The following is a 20,741-nucleotide window of genomic DNA, read 5'->3' as shown; positions in this document are numbered from 1 at the left end:
GCCGCCCGTGTGGCGGCGGGCTTGTTCCTTTGACATCCCCGACCAACCACACGGCTGTTGTCGCGTGTGGCGCATGGTGCCGTTGTCTCGTCGCCCCTTGCCATGTTTGCTCGGTCCTGTCCTGCTGCTGGCTGCGAGCCGAGACTGCCGCCAGAGCTCGCCCCGGGAGCAAGCAGGGCTTGTACTGAGGCGACAGGCACCAAGCACCGACGCTCATCGAAGGCTGTGGCTCTCGGAGCCTGTGGTTGCAGTTGCGACTGTGAACTCCAGTGCTGTCTGTCGGTGGTGGAAGCGAGCAGTGCCGATGCTCCAGCCGTGGAGTGGGTCTTGAGATGCGTCCAGCAGGACGGGCAGTCGAAAGGGCAGCCGAGAGGACAGTCGCCGTGAGGGAGACCGAGTGTCCAGAGCAGTCGTGAGGGAGCCAGGTGCTGAGAGCGAGGCTTACCCTTGAATATGGCGGATCGTGCTCGGCCAAGAGACAAGTGAGTATCGACACTCCAAGGTCCACGCGGATAGAGAACTGCTCGCAACCAGGACTGGGCGGGTGTTGACGGGATGTTTGTAGTTGCTGATCGACATTGGACAGCCAACAGGTTGCTCGCTGCATGGCCGACAGGTTGTTGACTGTCCCAGCTGCCAGCCCGACCGGTGCCTGGTTGCATCGGCGTCTGCGCCGACGTTCGCTCCTCCAGCAGTCATCGGACGGATCTGCATCCACATCGCCGACGATTCTGTATCTTTGGATGGTCGGTCTGTCGCTGCAGCGAGTCGATATGACCACTGCTCCGTCGGTCGTGCTTGCGCTGCTGGCTGCTGGCTGCTGGCTGCTGGCTGCTGTTGGCCTGTTGATCAGCCAGACTCGTTGGTGCGGTCCATCTCTCCGATGCGTCCATCTCTCCGATGCGATTCGTCTCGCCCGTTTCATCTGTCGTGTCTGTTCCGCTCTCCAGAGATGCCGTCCGCCTGGGAAGCTGTCTCCGTCGCCTGATGTCTGGCCCACATCCCTGCTTTGTCGACAGTGGCTTTCTCCAGGTCTCGTCGCCACCAGTGCCGCATCGACGTCACCATCAGCGTCGCCGCTGGATGGATTGCCTCCGAGTCCTGACTTCATCGTCCCAGAACGCTCAGAGGGCGAGCAGGTCGACCCGACTGCCCTGGGTGCTTGGCGACACTGAAGATGCCTCCAGGCTGTGGCGACGGTGCTGTCCTGCGATGGTGTCGATGTCCTGCGATGGTGTCGATGTCCTTCCACATCCAGAGCAGATGTTCCAAGCGGCAACTTGCCTCCGCTCTCGGTCGGTTCGTTGCCTGTGCCGACTTGTCACTGCCGATCCTCCATCGACATTGATCCATCGATTGTACCCATCGGTCGCTCTGGTTGTCGGTGGTCCGATCCATTCGCTCGGTCGATCCGTCTGCTCGTCCTGTTGATCCGTCTGCTCGTCCTGTTGATTGCCGTCTCCGTGAACAGGCTTGGCTGTTGTCGACGATCCACCGACCCAGCAGACACCCGGCCACCGCTCTTGCTCAGAACCCGTCCCGTCCCTGCACAACCGCCCTGTCGAATACAAACCCGCATCGACAGGCCGCTGATGGCCGTTCACGGACTCGCGGGTGTCGTCGATGATCGACCGCCGTTGAGGAACGAGGTGGGTGTTTATTGACCAGCACACTGGGCCTGTCCAAGCCGTGTCCGGGACTGCTTGGATCGTCCGAGGTCGTGGGTTGTCAGGGCCCGTGGATTGGCGAGCCTGTGGATTGGCAACCCGACTGCTCGCCCGACAAAGATCGACTGATTCCAAGCAGTGACCGTCGAGCCAGAGTGGCTTGTGCAGTCGACGAGCGACATCCGACAACAGACAATGTGCGATCCGCGATTGACGACGGCCGATCGATCAGGTGAGCGAGACAGAGGAGCAGGTCGGGATGGTTGGGTGCGAGTTGTGTCGTTGGGTTGGGACCGAGGCCGGGTGCAGGAGTTGCCGGTGATTGTCGGCCTGGCGATGATGCGAACAGAGACAGAGGTGGATGCGACGTCGCGGCCAGGGTGATCGGATGGCCGAGCTGTTTGCACGGATGGGTTGCAGTGGAGGATGTGGTTGCGACGGCGGATGTGGTTGCGACGGCCGGACGATCGCAGTCCAGCGAATAGCTGGTCGGGGTCGGCTGGCTGATCATGGCAGCACGAGTGGGTGATCATAGATGCAGAAAAGGTGAGTCTGGCATGATCAGTCGCTCCGAGCCAGCAGCCGCGGACTACTGGTCGTTCTCAGGATCGGCGGGATGCGACGATGTTGGAGGGTTGGCAAAGCGGGGGTTGAAGCGCCGCTGCACCTGGCGGATGAGCAGACCGGTTCCCTGGCTTGCAAACCGCAGGGTGATCGGCGAGGTCACTGCCAGGGTTGTGGTTGTGGTGATTGTGGTTGTGGTTGTGGTTGTGGTTGTGGTTGTGGTTGTGGTTGTGGTTGTGGTTGTGGTTGTGGTTGTGGTCAGTGCAAGGGGAAGCAGAGGAGACCGATTGTGTTAGTCAGCGGACCTGGCGCTTCTGCTGATGTGGCTGGCTGGTGCAGTGATGTGCAACTCGCTGGCCGAAACGAAAGTGCGGGAAAGGAGTGAGAGAGTGAAGAGGGGGAGGATGTGGCGCGTGGTGTGATATGTGGACTGTGGGTGCGCTGGGGCACTGATGTGCGGAATGTGGATGTGGTGTGGAATGTGTATCGTGGCGCCAGTGCAGAGGTGGCGTGTTGCAGGGGATGCAGAGATGCGGGGATGTGGGGATGGGGAATGGGGAATGCGAGGGTGGAGTGCTGTGGCGTCGATGGTGCTGAGCGGGTTTGATGTCGCCCAAGCCAATGTCCCGAGTCCCTGGGAGTCGAAGCATGGGCGGGGCCGAATCCAGGCAGCACGGGCGATGCTGCACAGGCGATGCTACAGCCACGGCCGAGAAGACCAGATGGCAGTGGAGCAGCCAGCCAGGCATTGTGTGCTTGTCGTTGCCTCTGATTGCTTGTTGTTGCCTCTGATTGCCTCTGATTGCCTCTGGTTGCCTCTGGTTGCCTCTGGTTGCCTCTGGTTGCCTCTGGTTGTCTGGTTGTTGTCTCAGACACTTCCTCGACTCGTTCCGCTGCGACTTCCTCGTTCGTTCCAGTGCCTCGTTGCCAATTCCGCGACAGTGTTGTCACCAAGAAGGCATTGACATCCAATGCCACACAGCGACACCATCCGCAGTGTCCGTGCCATCCCGGCCCTGTTGTCGATGTTGGGGAGATGCCTCGACAGCCATCCCAGATCTGGTGCCTGCTGGAGCATGCTGCTCCGTGCGTCACTGCCGTTGCTCTGCCAGTCCATGTTGCTCTGCCAGTCCATGTTGCTGTCGATTGAGTGCCACGGCCGATCGAGTGACATGGGCGATTGAGTGACATGGGCGATGCCACAGATCGTATCCAAACTGATCCTCATCCCGAGATTGTCTCCGTGAGTGGATCGGTGTGGATCGGTGTGGATCGATGTGTCTCGATGTGTCTCGATGTGTCTCGATGTGTCTCGATGTGACAACAGCCGCAACGACAGCCGCAACGATGGCGACAACAACGGCCACGGCTGCATCCACAATCACGGCGACGACGAGGATCGTGTTTTCGATCCACTGCGACGACCATCAGGTCCGTGACGGCAACCATCCGATCTGTGGCAACAATCACCATGTTCTCGAGCCACAGCCACAGCCACAGCCAACGCCAACGTCGGCAGGCTGGAACACCATGCGATGCAGTGTGGTGCGGTGCCGTGCAGTGCACCCGGCACCAATGTCCATTTGAATGAGGAGGGACGACGGCAATCCGACAGAGGGTAGTCGAGCGAGATGTGCGGTGGGATGTGGGATGTGGGATGTGGGATGTAAAGTGCCGAGGCAAGGACCAGACCAGACCAGACCAATGTCACCGACACCTTCGCAGTGCTCCTGCACCACAGCCAGTGCATAGTCTCAACCAAAACCATAGCCACAACCACAACCACAGCAACCAGCAGCCAGGCTGCAGACTCGCACCGAGAGACTCGTTTGGAGACACCAGACTGTTGAGCATCCATGGGTACTCACGCTGCATTCCGGGGAACTGCTTCCAGCCGTACGATGTGAATGGCTGGCTGATCGTTGTGGCGAGGGCTGGGGATACCCTTCCTCCTGAGGTTATACTTTGGTATGATTACACAAAATGGTTAGTTAAGTCGGGTCGGTTCCGAATACTATCCACGGGTCGTGTGGATATCTCGAATACCCTGATATCACTTCGTGCTCTGCAATTCGCCACAAGTTCCGCTGTGCAGTTGTGCTTGAATCTTCCTCCCACGGGTAGCCATTATGTGGCTATTCGAAGTGAACCAGACTCCATTGCGCCACACCTCGGCTTCTTCGCTCGATATCCGTGAGCCTTCATTTGTAGATATGTCGGTCTTGGTACTTTCGCCTCCGGAAGCATCGGCCCCAGCGGTTCCTTATCTCGCTACGCTGGCGAACCGCCCTCATCCAGAATCACTGGATGCATGCTCTCGATTTGCTGCATGGGTTCATGTGTTTCCAACCCTCGTATTTTGACCCGTTGTCCGGGGCATCCGCAGCCTCCTGCGGTACCGCTACAGATCTCATTCGCATTTGCCATCAGCGCTCGCATTTCTTTTATCTTGATCGTCCTTCGAGTCCCGTGCATACCACCCGACGCCCTCGCCCGTGCTTCTCACCTTTGATCGAGGTCGTTGAGGACAAACTTGAGCCGGAACCGCCCTTCGATCCGGACACACACCTGGTCAAAGATGAAGAACACTCCCTGCTCATCCGACATGTCCGACAGGAAGTAGGCCTGCGACACCAGCGTGCCGAACATGGCCAGATGCAGCGGGACGCTTCGCTGCTCTTGGCTCGGCTCTGTGGTCGATGGCTGCGCCGGACGCTCCGGCCCAAGTCCCGATGCTGTGCTTGGAGCCAGGCTCGACGACGAGCTGTGTCCCTCGGCTTCCGGCGGTGCAGCCGGCGGACCGATCGTCACCGCAACTGAGCTCGATGTTGGATGGATTCCCGAGGATGTGTCGGAGGCTGATCCTCGCTTGGTTGACTTTGGTCTCGGAACGAGGCTGTGATCGACGTCGCCGTCCAGCGACCACAGCTTGACGTGTGCAATGAACTTGACGGACTCGCCGAGATCGTGCGGGCTGTGGACGAGCAGGGCGGTGTTTGCGAAGGACAGATCGGTCGAGCCAGCCGTGGTGGCATTGGTCGAGGGTGCCCGGAGCGATGAGTTGAATCGACCCAGGCATGCCGAGTTGAGGACCACCGAAACAGCGAGTTGAGGCAGCCGTCGCAGCAGTCGGCGAGGCCCGGACGGAGCAGATCGAAGCATACAGTCCAGATGGTTGGCATGCAAACAGATCGAGGCCAGACACGGCAAGCAGTCGGGAAGGAATGAGTTGCAGACGACCGACCGACCGATCGACCAACAGACAGACAGACAGACGCACGGCGACAGTGCAAAGGCGAATCGAGGCCGGGAAGTGATAGCGATGGCCGGGAAGTGATAGCGATGGCCAGCACCGGCATCGATGACGGTGTGGTTAGTGTTGTCGAGCGTTGCCCAGAGACAACAGGGGTTCGTTGGCATCGACAAGCACATCGACAGGCACATCGACAGGCACATCGACAAGCACATCGACAAGCACATCGGCAAGCACATCGGCAAGCACATCGGCAAGCACATCGGCAAGCACATCGGCAAGCACATCGGCAAGCACATCGGCAAGCACGTCGGCATCGGCATGAGCAGACACCCAGTTGCATTCGCGTGAAGGTGTTGGCCATTGCCAGTTGTCGACATCAGTGAATGAGCGCAAGAACAAGCCAGTGTCGGATGAATCCAGTATCAGTGCAATGTCGGCGGCAGCGCGATGTGGATGTGCATCCAACGTTTGTTGGACCAGCACACCCGATTCGCGGCGATACAGGGTCGACGGTATGTGACCAGTATCAGATGGTGAACATCAGATGGTGAGTGTCAGTGGTGAATGTCAGATGGTGAGTGTCAGTGGTGAATGTCAGATGGTGAATGCCAGTGGTGAATGCCAGATGGCAGCGAATGATCCACACAACCGCAAGTGGCGTCGGTATCAGGCAGTTAGTGATTCAGTGTCGGTATCAGACGGTTGTCGGATCATCAGAACCGGGTGGTTCGATGCGACAAGTGGTTGATGGAGACGCCGATTCGGGGTCCGTGGTGGATTGACCAGGCAGTTCATCCGGTGCAGATGTTGGTGTGCGAGTGTTGCAGATGAGGAGCCAGTCCGAGAAAGGCATGGTGCCGTTCAGAGCAGTGTTGCGGTTGTTGTGGTTGTTGTGGTTGTGGTTGTTGTGGTTGATATTCCCGTTGCCGCCGATGGGTTGATATGGACAATCGATCCAGACGAACGATCCAGACGAACGATGCGGATGATCGATCCAGACCGTTGTTGCATATTGCACCAGCCGGTGGTGAGAGCATCCGTGCGCGGGAACAAGAGAGCAGAATCGGGTCAGTCGGCCAGTCAGCAAAACGGCACCGTCGCCTCGCCCATCGTGGTGTCTGCTCCCATTCAGCCGCATCCTCTCTCTCCTCATCTCGCATCGCATCCGTCGCATCGCATCCGTCGCATCCGTCGCATCGTATCGTATCGCATCGTATCACCCACCACCCCGCCCCATCCCGCTCCTGTTTGCTGCTGTTGCCGCCGCTGTCGTGGCTGCCTCAGTCCACACCACCACAAGGCTCCGATGCTGCTGTGAGTCCGCCAGCCGTCGGTCCGCTGATCCAGCCAGACTCGCAGAGACCACCAGAGACCACCAGAGACCAGCTGGTGGATCAAGACATTGGCGCGCAGACCAGAGACCCGTCGAAATCAAGGGAGGGCCGATGGAGGGAGCAAATCAACAAGCGTGGCCGAGAAGCAGATGTGGGTCAACGGGACACCAGGATCGCCGACAGAGAACCAGGGATCGACAAACGAGCATCGGGGATTGCCAAGGGGATATCAGAGATGACAAACAGAATGCCATGATCGCCGATGCAGCACCAGGCCGGTCGACACGACCAAGATTGCTGGCGAAGAACGACGGCTGGTTGGTCGAACGAGCCAGGCAGGAATGCATGCAGCAAGCAGCCGGCCCGATGTGCAATCCACATTGACGAGGTATGTGAATGCAAGGAGGAGGAGGGTCGTTGGGAGCGAGGCAGGAGGCAGGATATCGCAGTGGGTGTGGTGGGTGGTGCCGATGGGGTGTCGATGGTGTCGGCGGTGATGTGGGGACTCGACTGGTGCGGGCGATGTGGCAAGGACGAAAGAATGAAGCACGGAAGGAAGAAGAAATGGAAGGAAGGAAGGAAGGAATGAAGGAACGAATGGAATCGAAGAAATGGAAGAAATGGAGGGGGTGGAAGGAAGAAACGAATGAATGAAATGTGGAAGGAATGGAGGGACGAACGGGTCTCGGCACAACGGATCCAACGTCCACGGCATCAACAGGCATCAACAGGCATCAGCAGGCATCGGCAGGCATCGGTATCAGCATCAGCACCGACTCCTGGGTGTCCGTCGCACCCCCGGTTCCTTGCGGCCTCGTCGCATGTCTCCTGTCTCGTGCCGATCAACTCGGTGCTGCTGTTTCCACAGGCGACCGAGCTCGATGATCCCACACGGCCAGCCAGCCCTGGGCCCTTCGATTCCCGATGCCGTCCTGGCTTGCAGGGGATCGATTGAATGGACACTTGGTGCCAACCAGCTTCGACCGCTTGACCTGCCTCGACTCGACCACCTTGGACGGCAGACACCCGACTCTCTTGGACAATGATCGGCTGCTTTGATGGCCTGGTTCTCTGCTGGGATGTCGGTAGCTCGATCTTGATCGTCAACCGATCGGTTTCGGGCATCGCCGGATCAGTCACAGGTGTCAGCGAGTCTGTCGCAGCATCGTCACGGCATCGTCACGGCATCGTCACGGCTTCATCACGGCATCGTTGCTCGCCGATATCCAGCGACCAGGTTCTCCGAAACAGCCATTCGAATTGGAGCATCCGGCCCATCGACAGACGCATCGTCAAGCGGAGGAAAGTTGCGTCGAGGCATCTGGATCGTCGTGGTTGCTGCCGATTCCGTTTTGATCAAGCGTGCCGGGGATGCTGCTGCTGCTGCTGCTGCTGCTGCTGCTGCTGCTGCTGCTGCTGCTGCTGCTGCTGCTGCTGCTGCTATTGTTGTTGTTCGGCAGTGTGTCGCCGGCACAGTGGCCGTCTGTCGATTGCTGTCTATGTTGTCTTTGGATTGTGGCTGGTGCCGGATATTGTGGGCATCCTGTGGCGACCAGCCGATTGCTCACTCGCTTCTGGCTGCTGTTGGGCATATTTGACTGTTGGTGGCATATTCGACTGTTGGTGGGATATCGAGCTGTTGGTGGGATATCGAGTTCCCGCCGTGTCGAGTTCGTGGTGCACCGATCCCCGGCATCTGCTCCTGGTCGCATCAATGCCATGCCGACGATGCACCGACGATGCACCGATGTTGCGCTTGCTTGGATTGATGCTTGCTGCATTGGCGGCCCGGCTCGATGCCACAGCTCGAATGCTGCGACTGGAGGGCACATCGACGACCAACGGCAAGGCACATATCGCGAGCAAGCAGCGAACAAGCAGCGAGCAGCTGTCGTTGCAGACGAGGCGAGGACCAGCAGCAAGTGCGGTGGCCGGTGCGGCAGATGCAAGCGAATCGGGGACGAGGCAATGTCGGCGGGGGTTATGGTTCGCAACGAGCCTTGCCGATGAGACAGGGAAGTGACTTGGATGCACTTGCAGCGTCGGTGATCCTGGCCATGACTGTGCCGTTGACGATGATTTCCGTGCTGACTGTGATGATATCTGTCCTTGCCATCAGCAAGGTGTCGATTCTGCCGTGTCGATTCTGCCGTGTCGATCGTCGACCACGACAGCCAAGAGAACCCAGGCGGTCGAAGAATCGTTGTTCGCGCAGCTGATGAAGCCGCGCTCGACGATGCGTTCGACGGTGCAAGAGAGCCAGACAGTCCGTCTGCAGGAAGGCCAAGTCCAAGCCATTCGGTCGAGGTGGTCGAGCGGCACACGCAGTCGAGACCAGGGTGGGTGGTCGGATGGCCTCGGTCCGAGGCAGAAGATGCAAATCATGCAAACGCAGAAGATGCCGACGCAAATCATGCAGATGCAAATCGTCCAGACGACCAGGGTCGCAGGCAGCCGGCAGCCGCTTTCTCAGCCAAGCCAGGCGACGGACTGGGCCGCAAGGGCCATGGAGGTGAGCACCAGAGTCGCAGGACACAGCAGGAACAATCGCAAGCAGGAACAGTTGCAAGCAGGAAGGAGAACCATCACAATCCTCGATGGACTCGACACACGCCGCTGCCCTCAACAAGACTCGGAGGGATCGAGATGGATCGGCAACAGCAGCACACAGGAACGAACAGCGAAGACGGACGACGAGGACGGACGGCGAGGCAACTGCAATATCCCCAACCAAGTATCAACGCAACGCACATGCGGGAGCAGACACCAACGCCCAGCACCGGCAACCAGCAGCGTCACCGAAGGCACCAAAATGGTCTTGACCTTTTCAAGATTGATCCGTCAGGGGTTCTGACGAAGAGTTGAAGAATTGGCGGAGGATCGACAGGGCGTATATCGGTCGTGCGGCCCCAGCCGCAGCATCGCACACTGTTTGGCTGCTGGATGATATTCAGGAAATATTCCCTGCTGCAGATCGCAAAGTCTTGCTCAGATGATTTATGTCGTCCCAAACGATTGCTGGGCCGATTGCAACATCTCCTGAACTCTCTCAACAAGTCTCGTCGCTCTCCCAAATCGGAAGCGTTTCTTTCTTCCTTGGAGGGGGGTAAGCGCCGGCCCAATGCGAATCGTCCATCTGCCCATTCATCGATTTGCCTCGGGATCCTTGCTTTCGTTCTCGCGCCACGACATCCCAGCGGGACTTACCTGCCCATGCTTCGGCTCACTCGGCGTGTTTCACGTTTTGGTATAGGTATCCTCGCCTCTATGTGTGGCAGACGGCCGGATTGGCCTTCGACGAGAAAGATGGACGCAAGAGAGTTTGTTGGGATGTGCCTGGCACTCACCCGACCCAGGCCCAGAAACTGCCACCTGCCCGTGGCTGAAAAGAGGATGCATGCGTAAGGTGCGGCACTCCTGCTGCCACCCATCTGCATGCCAAACGCTGTTGTCCCTGATGATCCGTCGTCGAAGCAGTTTTCAGACACCCTCAAGGGTATCCTCGCATCTACTCTGTCTCTGCAGTATCTTTGGCTGTCTCGTTGGGGCTCGCCTCACACTTTGTTCTGTCGTCTACTTTGGGGTTGCCCCTCGCGTGCCATCGTCGTTCTTTCTCTATTCCGTCTGCGCTTATCCTCCAGCTGCATTGCTCATGCCCACTGACTCTGAGATGTCATGCAACTCCTAGCGCCGATCCCAACTGACTGTCAAGGGGTGGGAGAAGGTTTGTACTCTAGTGACGACCCATTCTCATCGATGGCAAACTGTGCTCCAATGTGCCGATCTGCTCTCTGTTACCTTGCGTGCTCTTTGAATACAGTTGTCTAAATCACTCTCAGGCTATGAGCCCATCTGTCCTGCTTTGGATCAGGATCTCGGTGTCCACCGTGAGTTGGTAGTGTCCTTTCGTGTCGGGCACTTCGCAAGGGTCGCTTTCGCCGACAACGGCCAAATATTGGAAGCAGGGAGCTCGCCAGCGCTTCCTGCTGCAAGCCCAGGCCCGCAAAAAGAGGCAGTTGCCGCCTGGCTTGGTCCGGATCTCGCTTTGGCACAAGCCGCTCGGATGAATTTCGCTGTGCGGCCGACTCAGCCTCTTGACTATCCAAGACCCACGGCGGCTGGTCACCCGCTCTGCTGGGGAGACTCGGCGATGCTGTCTTTGTCCAGCACAGATGGCACTTGGGTTCTGGCCAGCGGCGTGTGCTCTGAGACATTTCTGGAACCTGGGAGACTCGTGGTGACCTGGCATTCCGCTGACGCTAATCTGCTCTTGTCCTATTGGGTGTGTCCAGCAACGTGCTCGTTCTTGGTCGCCGCCGTCGCCAATGGATTGGGCTGCCGCTTTGGCCCTGTGGCCAGGGAGGTCCTGTTCGAGGTCCTATGATTGCAGTGCCGATGCATGCGCTCCCAATCAGCAGCCGGTACGCTGGATCATCAACAGTTTCTCTGGGGACAGGCGGAAGCAACCCGGTCCGCATGCTTGCAGCCCGCCCCGACTGAAACAGGTCACGCTCTGTATGATTGGAGGATGTCGACGGATCTCATACCGCGGCCCAGTCGCATTGTTCGCGCAAATACGCCAATCAACCAAACGCTCAAGCTGCATCCTCAGTGCACCGGCTTGCTGATTTTGCCGATCCTGCCGATCGCCCCGATCTTGCTGAGTGAGCGCCGATGGATGTGGTGGGTGAACCGGTGCCCCAAGTGCCACTGACAACCTGCTCATCGATGGCCAAAAGCTAGTCGAGAATTACACCGATGGCTGAGCGACCCTCAGCAACCAAGCTCAAGGCTGCGTGGATGTTTTGGTCTCGAGCCGTTGGGCAAGGAGTTCATTTGGAAGAGAAAATGGTCATGGCACCTGCTCCTTTCGGTTCCCGGCATCCGGATGTCCCAAGGTGTAGTGCCAAGACACAATGTCACAATGTCCAGGATCCAATGGAAGTGAAAGTCCACCATAGACTACATCACTGCCTCCGAGATAGGAGCCAGAGACGACCCGATTCTCAAGGTCGACGCGTGGCAGGGAAACTTCAAAAAGCTGGAGGACCAGAAATCGAGGACCGATACAACAAGGCACTCGACATCCTGTCGTCCTGGAAGTAATCGGCCGATGCACCGAAGTCCCCGCCAGCCAAGTCGAGGCCCGGCAGGCGATCGGCCATGCCTGGAATATCGCCACCAACGCAATCAACACAGTCGCCGAGACAGTCATTGGCCAAGCACGCATCAAGATGATATGGAGGATTCACGAGCAGGCCAAGAGATTCGCAAATTGTCAGAGAGCCGGAGCAACCTCAACGGCCAGCTCAAGCGACACGCATCGGACTGGGTGAGGACCGAAAAAGTCCAAAACCAGCTCACTGTGGTTTGCCGACGATGGGGTGGCTCATCTGCCGCCCCAACCAGACCCAGCGTCTCCTCGACATCTGCGAGGCCCACAGCATCGAGAATCGATACCAGTTCTCGCCCCCGAAGTGCGAGGTGATGTTCACCGAACAGCACCCAGAGAAGGATGCCAAGGTGCACCTGTACGGCAAGGAGCTGCCAGTCGCCAAGGAGTTCTGGCACCTCGGAGCCATCGTCGACATCAACGGCTTCAGGATGGATCACCAGATCCAGAACATCACTCACAAGGCTAGAGGTGCCGCCGACAAGCTGGTGAAGCACGGAATGAGCCTGGGACGATACTCGGCCAAGACGGTGACGAGGGTGTTCAAGACCTTCGTTCGGCCCATGCTCGAGTATGGACTGACCCTCGAAGTGCTCACGAAGCAGCAAGCCGTGACACTCAGACGAGCACAGATGCACTGTCTGACCCGACTCTTCAGAGTGGTGCGGAACATATCTTACAGAGCGATGCATCTAGCATGCGGCCTCATCACCTTGCTCAATCAGGACGTTGAGATTCCGACCGAGAAACAGAAAGAAATGGCTGTCGGCTCTCTTTTCATTCGCTCTATTTTCAACTATTCATGAGATACCGAACTGCAAGCAGCGACCGGGCACAAGATCTTGAGCGGCATCTGGAGCCGTGTCCGGAGCATCGTCAACATTTTGGTCGAAAGGATCAGGTCCAGTTGTCGGTATGATGTCGGTGTGGCTTTCTTTGGCTGCACCCCAGACCATGACCTCATCACTGAGTCGCCGACAATCCCCTGAGGCGGGTTGTATGTACTGATGTATTGATGTTCCAGAGCAATCCGATACACCGAGGCATTGTACTAGTCGGTCATTTCATGCTGCCACATGAACGAACCCAAGATTTGCTCCGGGAAAGCAGCCGCAGCACGATGCATCAACAGAGGGTTATCGATGAATCCATGATCACTCATCACCACCCAGGTTGTTCTCTTCTTCACCTGACCTTACTTTCGTCACCATCTGGACTGAGGCTGATCGATGATAGTGTGATGAAGCGAGGATTTCATCCAGATACGCTCAGTTGCGGTGAATCAGTCCTCAGTCGGGCCACTAACTCATCGAATATTGACTTCCGCATGCCACCGCGTCTCAACCTCTGGAGCAGAGGCATACGTGGGAGTCCTTCGATCGATTGCAGATTGGAGCATGAAGATAGATCCGGTTCCAGGAGCCTCATCAAGGACTCAGGGAGCCCCCGGAATGATCGGATCGATCCAGAGAGCTTGAGACGCTGAAGATTGGGCATGATGTGGCATTCCTGGAGGCTTGTTTTGTTTGGTGGACTCCCTTGATCACAAACGGCAAACACCGTTAAGGTGGGAAATACGGACGGCAGACCGCGCATGCTGGTTATTGAGGACGTCAGAGCCAGCTCTTCAAGTTTGGGTGTTTCAGGAAACCCCTCCAGCGATGTGAGCGAGGTGCACCAGGCAGAGAGGATCTGAAGCGACGGCATGCATCTTGGCAGTCCACGGAGGTTGCAAAATGAACCATTCAGATACAGAATCTTCAATTTGGGTGTGTATGGAAAGCGATCAAGTGACTCGAGACTTGACGAGCGCGACATATCGAGCTCTTCAAGCGAGCTGATGTGATTCAGGGGTATGTCCAAGGTCTTCAGTCCCTCGGGAGTTGTTAGTTTTCTCAAGTTTGGGAGATAAGGAATCTCCTTGAGCGACGCAAGCTCAGAACAGCTTGAGAGATCAATGCTTTGAAGCGAGTAGAGGATCCTGGGCAGTCCTTGCAGGCTCCGTATCAGTGGAGGCAGTATCAATGTTGTCAATTTGGGCATCTCGGGCATTCCCTTGAGCGACCTTAGTCGAGCGCAATCACTTATATCCAAATGCATGAGGGACGGAAGCACTGGCGGTAGTCCTTGAAGATCCTCAACATCTGCCCAGAGAGTGAGCTTTTCGAGTAAATGCATCTCGGGCATGCCTCTGAGAGACTTGAGACTATTCCAGCCGATCTCCAAGTGCTTTAGATAATCGAATCTTGGTGGCATTCCCACAAGACACTCAACTTTACTATCCCTCCAGACCATCGTTTCTGCCGTTTGGTCGATGCGCAGTACATAGTCGATATCACGATGACTACTTTCAGAAGATTGAGGGTGGACTGTGACTTTTGTCAAGGGAGATTTCCAGTTCACCAGCCCTGTGGGAATCTCCAGCACAGACAGCATGGAGTCATAATCCAGAGCGTAGCATCCGATGTATGTTCTGCCTCGATCGACGCTAAGCAACTGAATATTCGATTCTGCTGACATGTCTCTTGCCATGCGAGTGTCACATATTAGTTCATTAAAGTTCTCGACCCCTGATGTCCTCATGAAGCGATTTAGTAGCTCGCTTGGTTCCTCCATGAGTACATTGAGGCACTGGTTTGATAGGTTCGCCTCCGATAATGCATCGATGAATACCAGGCTCAGCAATGTCCAGAATTGATTGAATGCTAGACGGACATTGTGCGATCGATCCTTCACAGAACAACTCCTCCATTGGGGCGATCGTTGGAACCAATGAATGATATCAACAGCATTCTTCAGACAGATCGATTGAGGAAGCCAGATGTTCTTCAATCCCGGCATCGGCGTCAATCGCTTGAGCGACTCGAGTCGATCGCATGTCCATATATCCAGTTCCATGAGCGAGTCCAGTTGGCTCGGAAATCCATCCAGAGCCTGGATGGATCTTGGAAGTCTGAGCTCATTCAATTTTCGCAACGGAGGAAACCCAACAAGAGATGTGATTCGACTGCAGCGGCTCAGATCCAACATCTCAAGCTGGCCAAAGTATTGATAGAGAGGTTCGATGTTCTCGATGAGTGGAGGGAGGCTCACTTCAAGTATACTTGGTATCTGGGAGAGTCCGTTGAGGCTCTGGATGTTCGCACACTCGGATAAATCGAGACGAGTCAAGTTCGGCAAGGTATTCGGCATTCCTTCGAGAGTGACAATGTTGCACCGAATCCTCAGGTAATCGAGTTGCTGCATCTCGGAGAAGCTAGCAAAGTCCGTGACTCTGTTCGGCGAGTCATCAATGATGAGAGTTCTGATGCGGCGAGGGATCTCTGGCCAGTCAGAAAACACAGAGACCCCACAGTTGACCAACCTGATGCGTAGGTGATGATTCGCATCTTGCAGAATATACACTTCGTGTGGGAGAAGCTTGGACACTTGTTCGTCGGTGTGATATGGGTGATGATCGAATCGGACAATGTTCACAGTTCTTTCGGTTCGACAATACCAATATTCTGGGCTGCAGCGGCGGGCATATTCTGTGTTCAACAAAAGTGAACTGTCCAGTATTTTGAATTGATCTCGTGGATTTAGTGAACGGATGATATAGAATGAACATAGAATGAACATCACTAAATATGCTCGGGTCATTACTGAATGTGAATGGATACCGAAGACCTAAACCACACCACTCGTGGCTGATGATGCACCGAAGCGACCTTGAATTGGCGAAAGCCCACCAGAGAGGCAGTTCCTTCTGATATGTCTCAAACTTCGCTGGATATCCGTTCCTGCGTGTGAGGAAGAAGAAAACTCCCTGGAGGAAGTCGTTGGCATCGATGAATTCCTTGGTCCTGTTAAGAACATCGCGGAAGTTGGCTCTCTTGGAGTTGGGAATAGATGCCCTGCCATCGATGTGAGACTGAACAACACGGAGCCTCCCATCTTCGGAAACGAGCAAGAGGATGTCCTTGTACTGTGGCGCCAGGCCGGGAAGGAGAGCCAGAGTCGCGATGCCGATGGTTGCGACAAAGGCATCGTTGCAGATCAAGATCGTGAGGATGTCGTGGGAGGCGAGTAAGGCACAAACGTGGCTGGGATGGCCGGAATGGGTGTTGCTGGATGGACCGGTCTCGGCGACAGCATGTAGACTCGTATCGAGGCGGGCGATCTTGGCGGGACTGCTGTATGTGAGATCACAGCTGAGGGTGCGTTTTTGAGACATGCTGGATTGGATTGGCTTGGCGGATGGTGTGCGTGGGATGGGAACGAGGACGGCGGTTTTGTGCTTGGTCCGAGATGCTGCTTCGCTCTGGATACCCTGCTTCGCTTGCTGCGCAACAGTTCAGACATTCCGCTCGACAGCTCCGTCGCCATGTTGTCTGGTTGTCATGGTTCCCACGCCAGAGATTGTGTGAGGAGTTTGGCGGCAACATTCTGGACATGTGCGAAAGGCGCTGTGAAAGGTTGGTGAGGCATTGAACGAGGGTGGGTGAATACTCAAAACGGTGGCGAGGGTTTCAAGACGTCCATTCAGCCGATGATGGAGGATGGGCCGACCCTCGAGAACCCCAGCAAGGAGCAGGCGATGGTATTGAGGGCCAAGCGCAGATCGAAGTTGGACAGGTATTACCACAGGATGGGGGCTGGGCACCTTCCCCGGCCACACACAGAGAATGTTCAGACTCTGCAAGCAGCGTGCCAGGATCGAAGATATCTTCATCTCGATGAGCCGCGACCAAGCGCACCCAAATATACCCCTACACCCACCATCGCCACTCTTGCTACCACCCCTCCGTCATTGATGGGCACAGGCATTCATGCCTCTTCGGGCCAGAGATTGGAGATCAGTACTTTGAGTCAAGTTATGCTGTTGTGTGTGCATTCAATGGGTGCTTCATTGATACTCTGATAACTCATCCAGCTCAAGCAGAGAATACGGTGCAAGTCGGCGCGGTACAATTTCTCCACCGACGGCTGTGTCGCTCCGTCCATCTGCAGCTCAGACATGGATGTTGAAGTATTCACGCAGAACTCGGGCTCTGTGGGCATTATCGACGATTTGGATCTCGACGACGTCCTTGCCCTTTGCGCGGATCTTGCAGACTGAGTCCACCATGCTGTTACGCCCTGTAGGGGTATTGATGGAGCACTTGACCCCATTGGTGATGGGCGAGTAGGGTGAGGTCGACGTGAACCAGTTGGAGGTTTCATAGTCCATTCGGGTCATCACAGAGTCGGACGAGAACAGGTACATCTCGTAGAAGGGTCGGCCAACCGAGGGGCTGTATTGAAGGAACCAGAACACCGACTCCTTGGCATCGTCCTCGGGAAGGACAGAGTGGTGGTCTGACAGCCTGTGAAGAGGGAGCGACGGGAGAGAGAGACATGTGAGCGGCGAGCTGGGGTATCTGGCACAGGTTGCCAATATCCGATTTGATTTTGATTCGATTTGATTTGATTTGATTCGAGCTTCCTGTTGTCTTCTCCAGCCAAGCAATCCACCCTGTTCCTTCCCTGCACACGAATGCCGTCACTCTGTCGGTTCGCCCATCCATTACCATTTAGGAGCAATCCAGTCGTCAGGGGATTGTTGGCTAGCGCTCTTCAGGTTGGCCTTCCGCAACTTGTACCGGTCGCCGCTGTCGGGGTAGAACGTCTCGACATCCGGGACCAGTTCGATCGGACCACGAGGCTGGCCAGCCCCCGAGAATCCGACATCGCTGAGATAGGTGCGGCCATCGGCGACTTTGACGAGCAGGATCATATGAGTCTTGCTCAAGAGCGGCACAGGCTCGGGCTCGAGGCCCTGGGATGAATCGACATAGTTGCGGGTGGTGATCGAGACCCTGGCGGCGGCGGTCTGGATGCTGGTGAAGCCAAACTCGGCCAAGGCTCGAGCAAAGAGGATGTTTTGTTCGAAACAGTAGCCGCCACGATGGTCCAGGACAAGCTTTTTGAAGATGTGGTTCGGGTTCAGCGAGACTCGGATCCCGGGAAAGGGGACATGCGAGGTCTGCGGCTCGATATGCCCGCATGCCGCCAGATTCTCGTAGGCGATCGCATATTGATGGCTCGACAGGAGCAGATTGAGCAGCTCGAAGGACTGGGGCGGGCACGCCTGGATTTGCTCCTCGGTCAGGTTGATGCGGCCGAGATATGCCGCCCGGTCGAACGGATCGGTGGTTTCTGTGGTGCTCATGGGGTGCGCTGGGTTCGATCTGGAGAGGAGCAGAGCCGCCGTGTCTGGGCGGATCGGTTTTAACACCTCGCGGATATGCGCCAAGATGCTGGGGTGGCCACGCCACATGACAGCATGCGCAGCGAACCAGCCAGCCAATTCGTCAGCAGCACATTGCTTCGAACAGGTTGTGGGGACGAGGGTCTGCCGTCACATGAAAAGAACTGCGAGTGCGGTGTATTTGCGGGCACGATGGCCGATCTGGGGTGGCGTCGGCCCAGGGCACCCAACCACGACGGCAGCCGGCCTCCCCCCAAAGAAGCATCACGATTGAAGAAACGAAGCAGGTCCAAAACTGAGCCAGAGGCCGACAAAACTGAATGGGTGCGCTGTAAGACGACAGAGTGCAGGGGAGGGGCAAGAGAAGCGAGAAGCGAAGGGACAAGGCAGTCGGCCAACCAGATGCGACGGCGAAGCGGGCAAGACACCCCGCAGCAACGGGCTGGTCGCCCAGCGATGTTTGCTATAGAGCGCCGTTCCACAATGCAACCGTTCACGAGGAAGCGATGCCGCCGACTTGGCGATGGCATCGGATCAATCGTCTTGGTCCTTGCAATCTTCCCCCCGCAGAACCGAGGGATGCACAGGTTAACCAATGCGTCCGCCTGAGATGAGGGGGAGGGCAGATGGAGACGGGGGGGAAAGATGGAAAAGGGTGCTGGCCTACCTGATTCTACACATCAACGAGATTCGACCGGCTGGAAGGTCAAGAAGCTCCATTGAATAACAGCGAGGCGTTGTTGCGAGCACGACGCCGGATCGCAGCCGATTGGCGGCTCGTGGGAACGCACCGACGACGGATACGTACCGAGAGAGAGGAAGTAGGGACTGATTGCATATGACATTGACAACCCCCGCGGGTGAGGGGGGGCGGCAGTTATGATTCTTTCTTGGAGATCAGCCGACCGCGCATGTACTTGACACCACAGCGATTGCACAGATCAGGGTACTCGGGAGGGCCATGCCGCCACATGGGCGTCTGCGTCGCCATGCAGTAGTGGCAGTGCCGTTGCGCTTGTGCTGCTCACACGCAGTCACATCCGATACAGAGTCAGGTCCGGGCATGGCGCGAGGAAGTTGTCAAGGACGAATGACGTCAGCGCAAGGTGGACACCCGCCACAAAGCCGAGGGGTTTCAATCACTCGGTACAATCGATTTCCTGGACGAGTCGTGCTGTCCCATCCAGTATCGGATCGCGCTGGGACCGAACTTGGGCGACCCAAGATACCAATCGACTATACCGTCTCGTCCACCAAAGCTCTCGTGACCGAGCACCAGAAAGGACGGCAAGGTAAGGCTAGCTGGAGCCATCGATGGATGTGTTACCTGGCTTGGGCGGGCTCGAGTCAGCGCCCTTTCGTCTGGACCCTTCGTCAAGAGACGACGATGAGCTCTTGGAGGTTCTCATCTTTCGCGACCGCCGTTGCGAGCTTGCGGACGACAGCGACGACTGCGATAGCGTCGGGGACATGGAGGCCGGTGAGGACGATGGAACCCCCAGGAACCTCGGGGACGAGGAAAGGCTCGGGTGTTTTGGGGGAGAAACCGAGAGATTGGTGTCGCTTGGGGCCGATTCCTCGGTGCAGCTTGAGGACACCTTCGGCGTTTGATACGGGTGCGGGTGATGCTTTTTGCCAGTATGGGATGCCGAGCGACTGTGGGGGTGGCCCAAGGATGGCTTTGGCCGAGCAGAGCGCGAGTGCGCAGAGCCAGGATTGGGGGCGCGGAATTCAAAGGCGGCTTCTTCGCCTTCGCTGTCGCTTGTCGAGGGATCAAAAGACTTGCCCTCGGGCTTGATTTCAGGGAAGCGGAAGCGGTAATCCTCATACGACGAGCTCAGCGAAGGCGCGCTCAAACCGAATGGGGCAGTGTGGGCAGGGCGTGGCGATGGCGATGGCGTCGTTGAGCCCGAGGACGGAGACGATCCTGGAGACTGCGACGACTGGCCCGGACAGTAGCCATATTCCAGCGGATCGGTTTGACTGGCGAGAGGTGGTGGGTTAGTGGACAATGCAGTACTCCGAGGGCATCGCGACGGAAGCAGTTGGACTGCAGTACCGGAGGCGCTTCCCGATTGAATTAGTATCGGCATCCATGGCAAAGAGCAGCAAGGAGTCTGCGGCGATAGACTCGCTGAACCGCGTGGCAGGCCGCGGCGGCTGGAGCGAGGAAACTGAGAGCGAGGGTGAGAGGGGCGGCGGCTGCGACGAGGACAGGCTCGTATCCTGGGGCCAAGGCCGAGCAGCACCATGATGGAGATTGAAAATGAGAGTGGCGGCAACCTCGAGCTGCATCAGGTCGTCAATGTCCATTTTGGCTGCATCTGGTAGAAACGAGGATGTGTACTCAAATGTTCGGCTCGGCGGAAGCGAAGATGCAAGGTTGGATGGTCCGAGATCGGCCAACGGCTCGGTCTTGATGCTGGCGGGTTTGAGAGAGTCGGACCGAGCATCCAACCGGGGGGACTCTGAGGGAAAGGGCGAGGCCAACGGGTGCGGATACGGGGTTGGGAGC

General features: G+C 57.0%; 7 protein-coding genes across 7 annotated transcripts; 3 read left to right on the top strand and 4 right to left on the bottom strand.

The window, feature by feature from the left end:
• Positions 1 to 1,187: 1,187 nt before the first annotated feature.
• BJ171DRAFT_504903 (uncharacterized protein) lies at positions 1,188 to 1,703 on the top strand (the record flags this gene model as incomplete). The annotated part of the gene is made up of 1 exon (XM_053110980.1): positions 1,188 to 1,703. A coding segment is annotated over one exon (477 nt), but the record flags the coding sequence as incomplete, so codon positions are not given.
• Positions 1,704 to 3,913: 2,210 nt separating this feature from the next.
• On the bottom strand, positions 3,914 to 5,412 carry BJ171DRAFT_504899 (velvet factor-domain-containing protein). The gene is made up of 2 exons (XM_053110979.1): positions 4,738 to 5,412; positions 3,914 to 4,194 (listed from the first exon to the last, which is right to left on the bottom strand). Exons 1-2 carry the CDS (start codon positions 5,391 to 5,393, stop codon positions 3,939 to 3,941), a joined length of 912 nt encoding a protein of 303 aa, XP_052966705.1. The 5' UTR covers positions 5,394 to 5,412; the 3' UTR covers positions 3,914 to 3,938.
• Positions 5,413 to 7,705: 2,293 nt separating this feature from the next.
• BJ171DRAFT_98767 (uncharacterized protein) lies at positions 7,706 to 8,942 on the top strand. The gene has a single exon (XM_053116029.1). The coding sequence runs from the start codon at positions 7,864 to 7,866 to the stop codon at positions 8,842 to 8,844; it is 981 nt and encodes a 326-aa protein (XP_052966704.1). The 5' UTR covers positions 7,706 to 7,863; the 3' UTR covers positions 8,845 to 8,942.
• BJ171DRAFT_98784 (uncharacterized protein) lies at positions 8,943 to 10,098 on the top strand. The gene is made up of 2 exons (XM_053116030.1): positions 8,943 to 9,927; positions 10,075 to 10,098. The coding sequence occupies exon 1, from the start codon at positions 9,040 to 9,042 to the stop codon at positions 9,673 to 9,675; it is 636 nt and encodes a 211-aa protein (XP_052966703.1). The 5' UTR covers positions 8,943 to 9,039; the 3' UTR covers positions 9,676 to 9,927; positions 10,075 to 10,098.
• Positions 10,099 to 13,174: 3,076 nt separating this feature from the next.
• BJ171DRAFT_504891 (uncharacterized protein) lies at positions 13,175 to 14,124 on the bottom strand. Its single transcript, XM_053110978.1, has one exon. The coding sequence runs from the start codon at positions 14,044 to 14,046 to the stop codon at positions 13,249 to 13,251; it is 798 nt and encodes a 265-aa protein (XP_052966702.1). The 5' UTR covers positions 14,047 to 14,124; the 3' UTR covers positions 13,175 to 13,248.
• A 2,863-nt stretch (positions 14,125 to 16,987) lies between these two features.
• Positions 16,988 to 18,187, bottom strand: BJ171DRAFT_581767 (uncharacterized protein; the record flags this gene model as incomplete). The annotated part of the gene is made up of 2 exons (XM_053114121.1): positions 16,988 to 17,342; positions 17,547 to 18,187. The coding sequence occupies 2 exons, from the start codon at positions 18,185 to 18,187 to the stop codon at positions 16,988 to 16,990; spliced, it is 996 nt and encodes a 331-aa protein (XP_052966701.1).
• Positions 18,188 to 18,969: 782 nt separating this feature from the next.
• Positions 18,970 to 20,658, bottom strand: BJ171DRAFT_98740 (uncharacterized protein). Its single transcript, XM_053116028.1, has 2 exons — positions 19,554 to 20,658; positions 18,970 to 19,246 (listed from the first exon to the last, which is right to left on the bottom strand). The coding sequence occupies exons 1-2, from the start codon at positions 20,476 to 20,478 to the stop codon at positions 19,104 to 19,106; spliced, it is 1,068 nt and encodes a 355-aa protein (XP_052966700.1). The 5' UTR covers positions 20,479 to 20,658; the 3' UTR covers positions 18,970 to 19,103.
• Between the last annotated feature and the right edge of the window lie 83 nt (positions 20,659 to 20,741).

The sequence above is a fragment of the Polychytrium aggregatum genome (assembly GCF_025602895.1).
Source record: "Polychytrium aggregatum strain JEL109 chromosome Unknown BJ171scaffold_18, whole genome shotgun sequence".
NCBI lineage: Eukaryota > Fungi > Chytridiomycota > Chytridiomycetes > Polychytriales > Polychytrium > Polychytrium aggregatum.
Note: the sequence above shows the minus strand (reverse complement) of the source record. Positions and strands in the feature narration are given on the sequence as shown.

Bases quoted from the DNA above. Each gene is read 5' to 3' on its own strand.
- BJ171DRAFT_504899 (XM_053110979.1), bottom strand. From the start codon at position 5,393: ATGCTTCGATCTGCTCCGTCCGGGCCTCGCCGACTGCTGCGACGGCTG. The intron at 4,195-4,737 runs GTGAGAAGCACG...ATCATACCAAAG, and splicing joins CTCAACGACCTCGATCAAAG to TATAACCTCAGGAGGAAGGG.
- BJ171DRAFT_98767 (XM_053116029.1), top strand. From the start codon at position 7,864: ATGATCGGCTGCTTTGATGGCCTGGTTCTCTGCTGGGATGTCGGTAGC.
- BJ171DRAFT_98784 (XM_053116030.1), top strand. From the start codon at position 9,040: ATGAAGCCGCGCTCGACGATGCGTTCGACGGTGCAAGAGAGCCAGACA.
- BJ171DRAFT_504891 (XM_053110978.1), bottom strand. From the start codon at position 14,046: ATGCCCGAGATGCCCAAATTGACAACATTGATACTGCCTCCACTGATA.
- BJ171DRAFT_98740 (XM_053116028.1), bottom strand. From the start codon at position 20,478: ATGGTGCTGCTCGGCCTTGGCCCCAGGATACGAGCCTGTCCTCGTCGC. The intron at 19,247-19,553 runs GTAACACATCCA...GCGTGTGAGCAG, and splicing joins CTCGAGCCCGCCCAAGCCAG to CACAAGCGCAACGGCACTGC.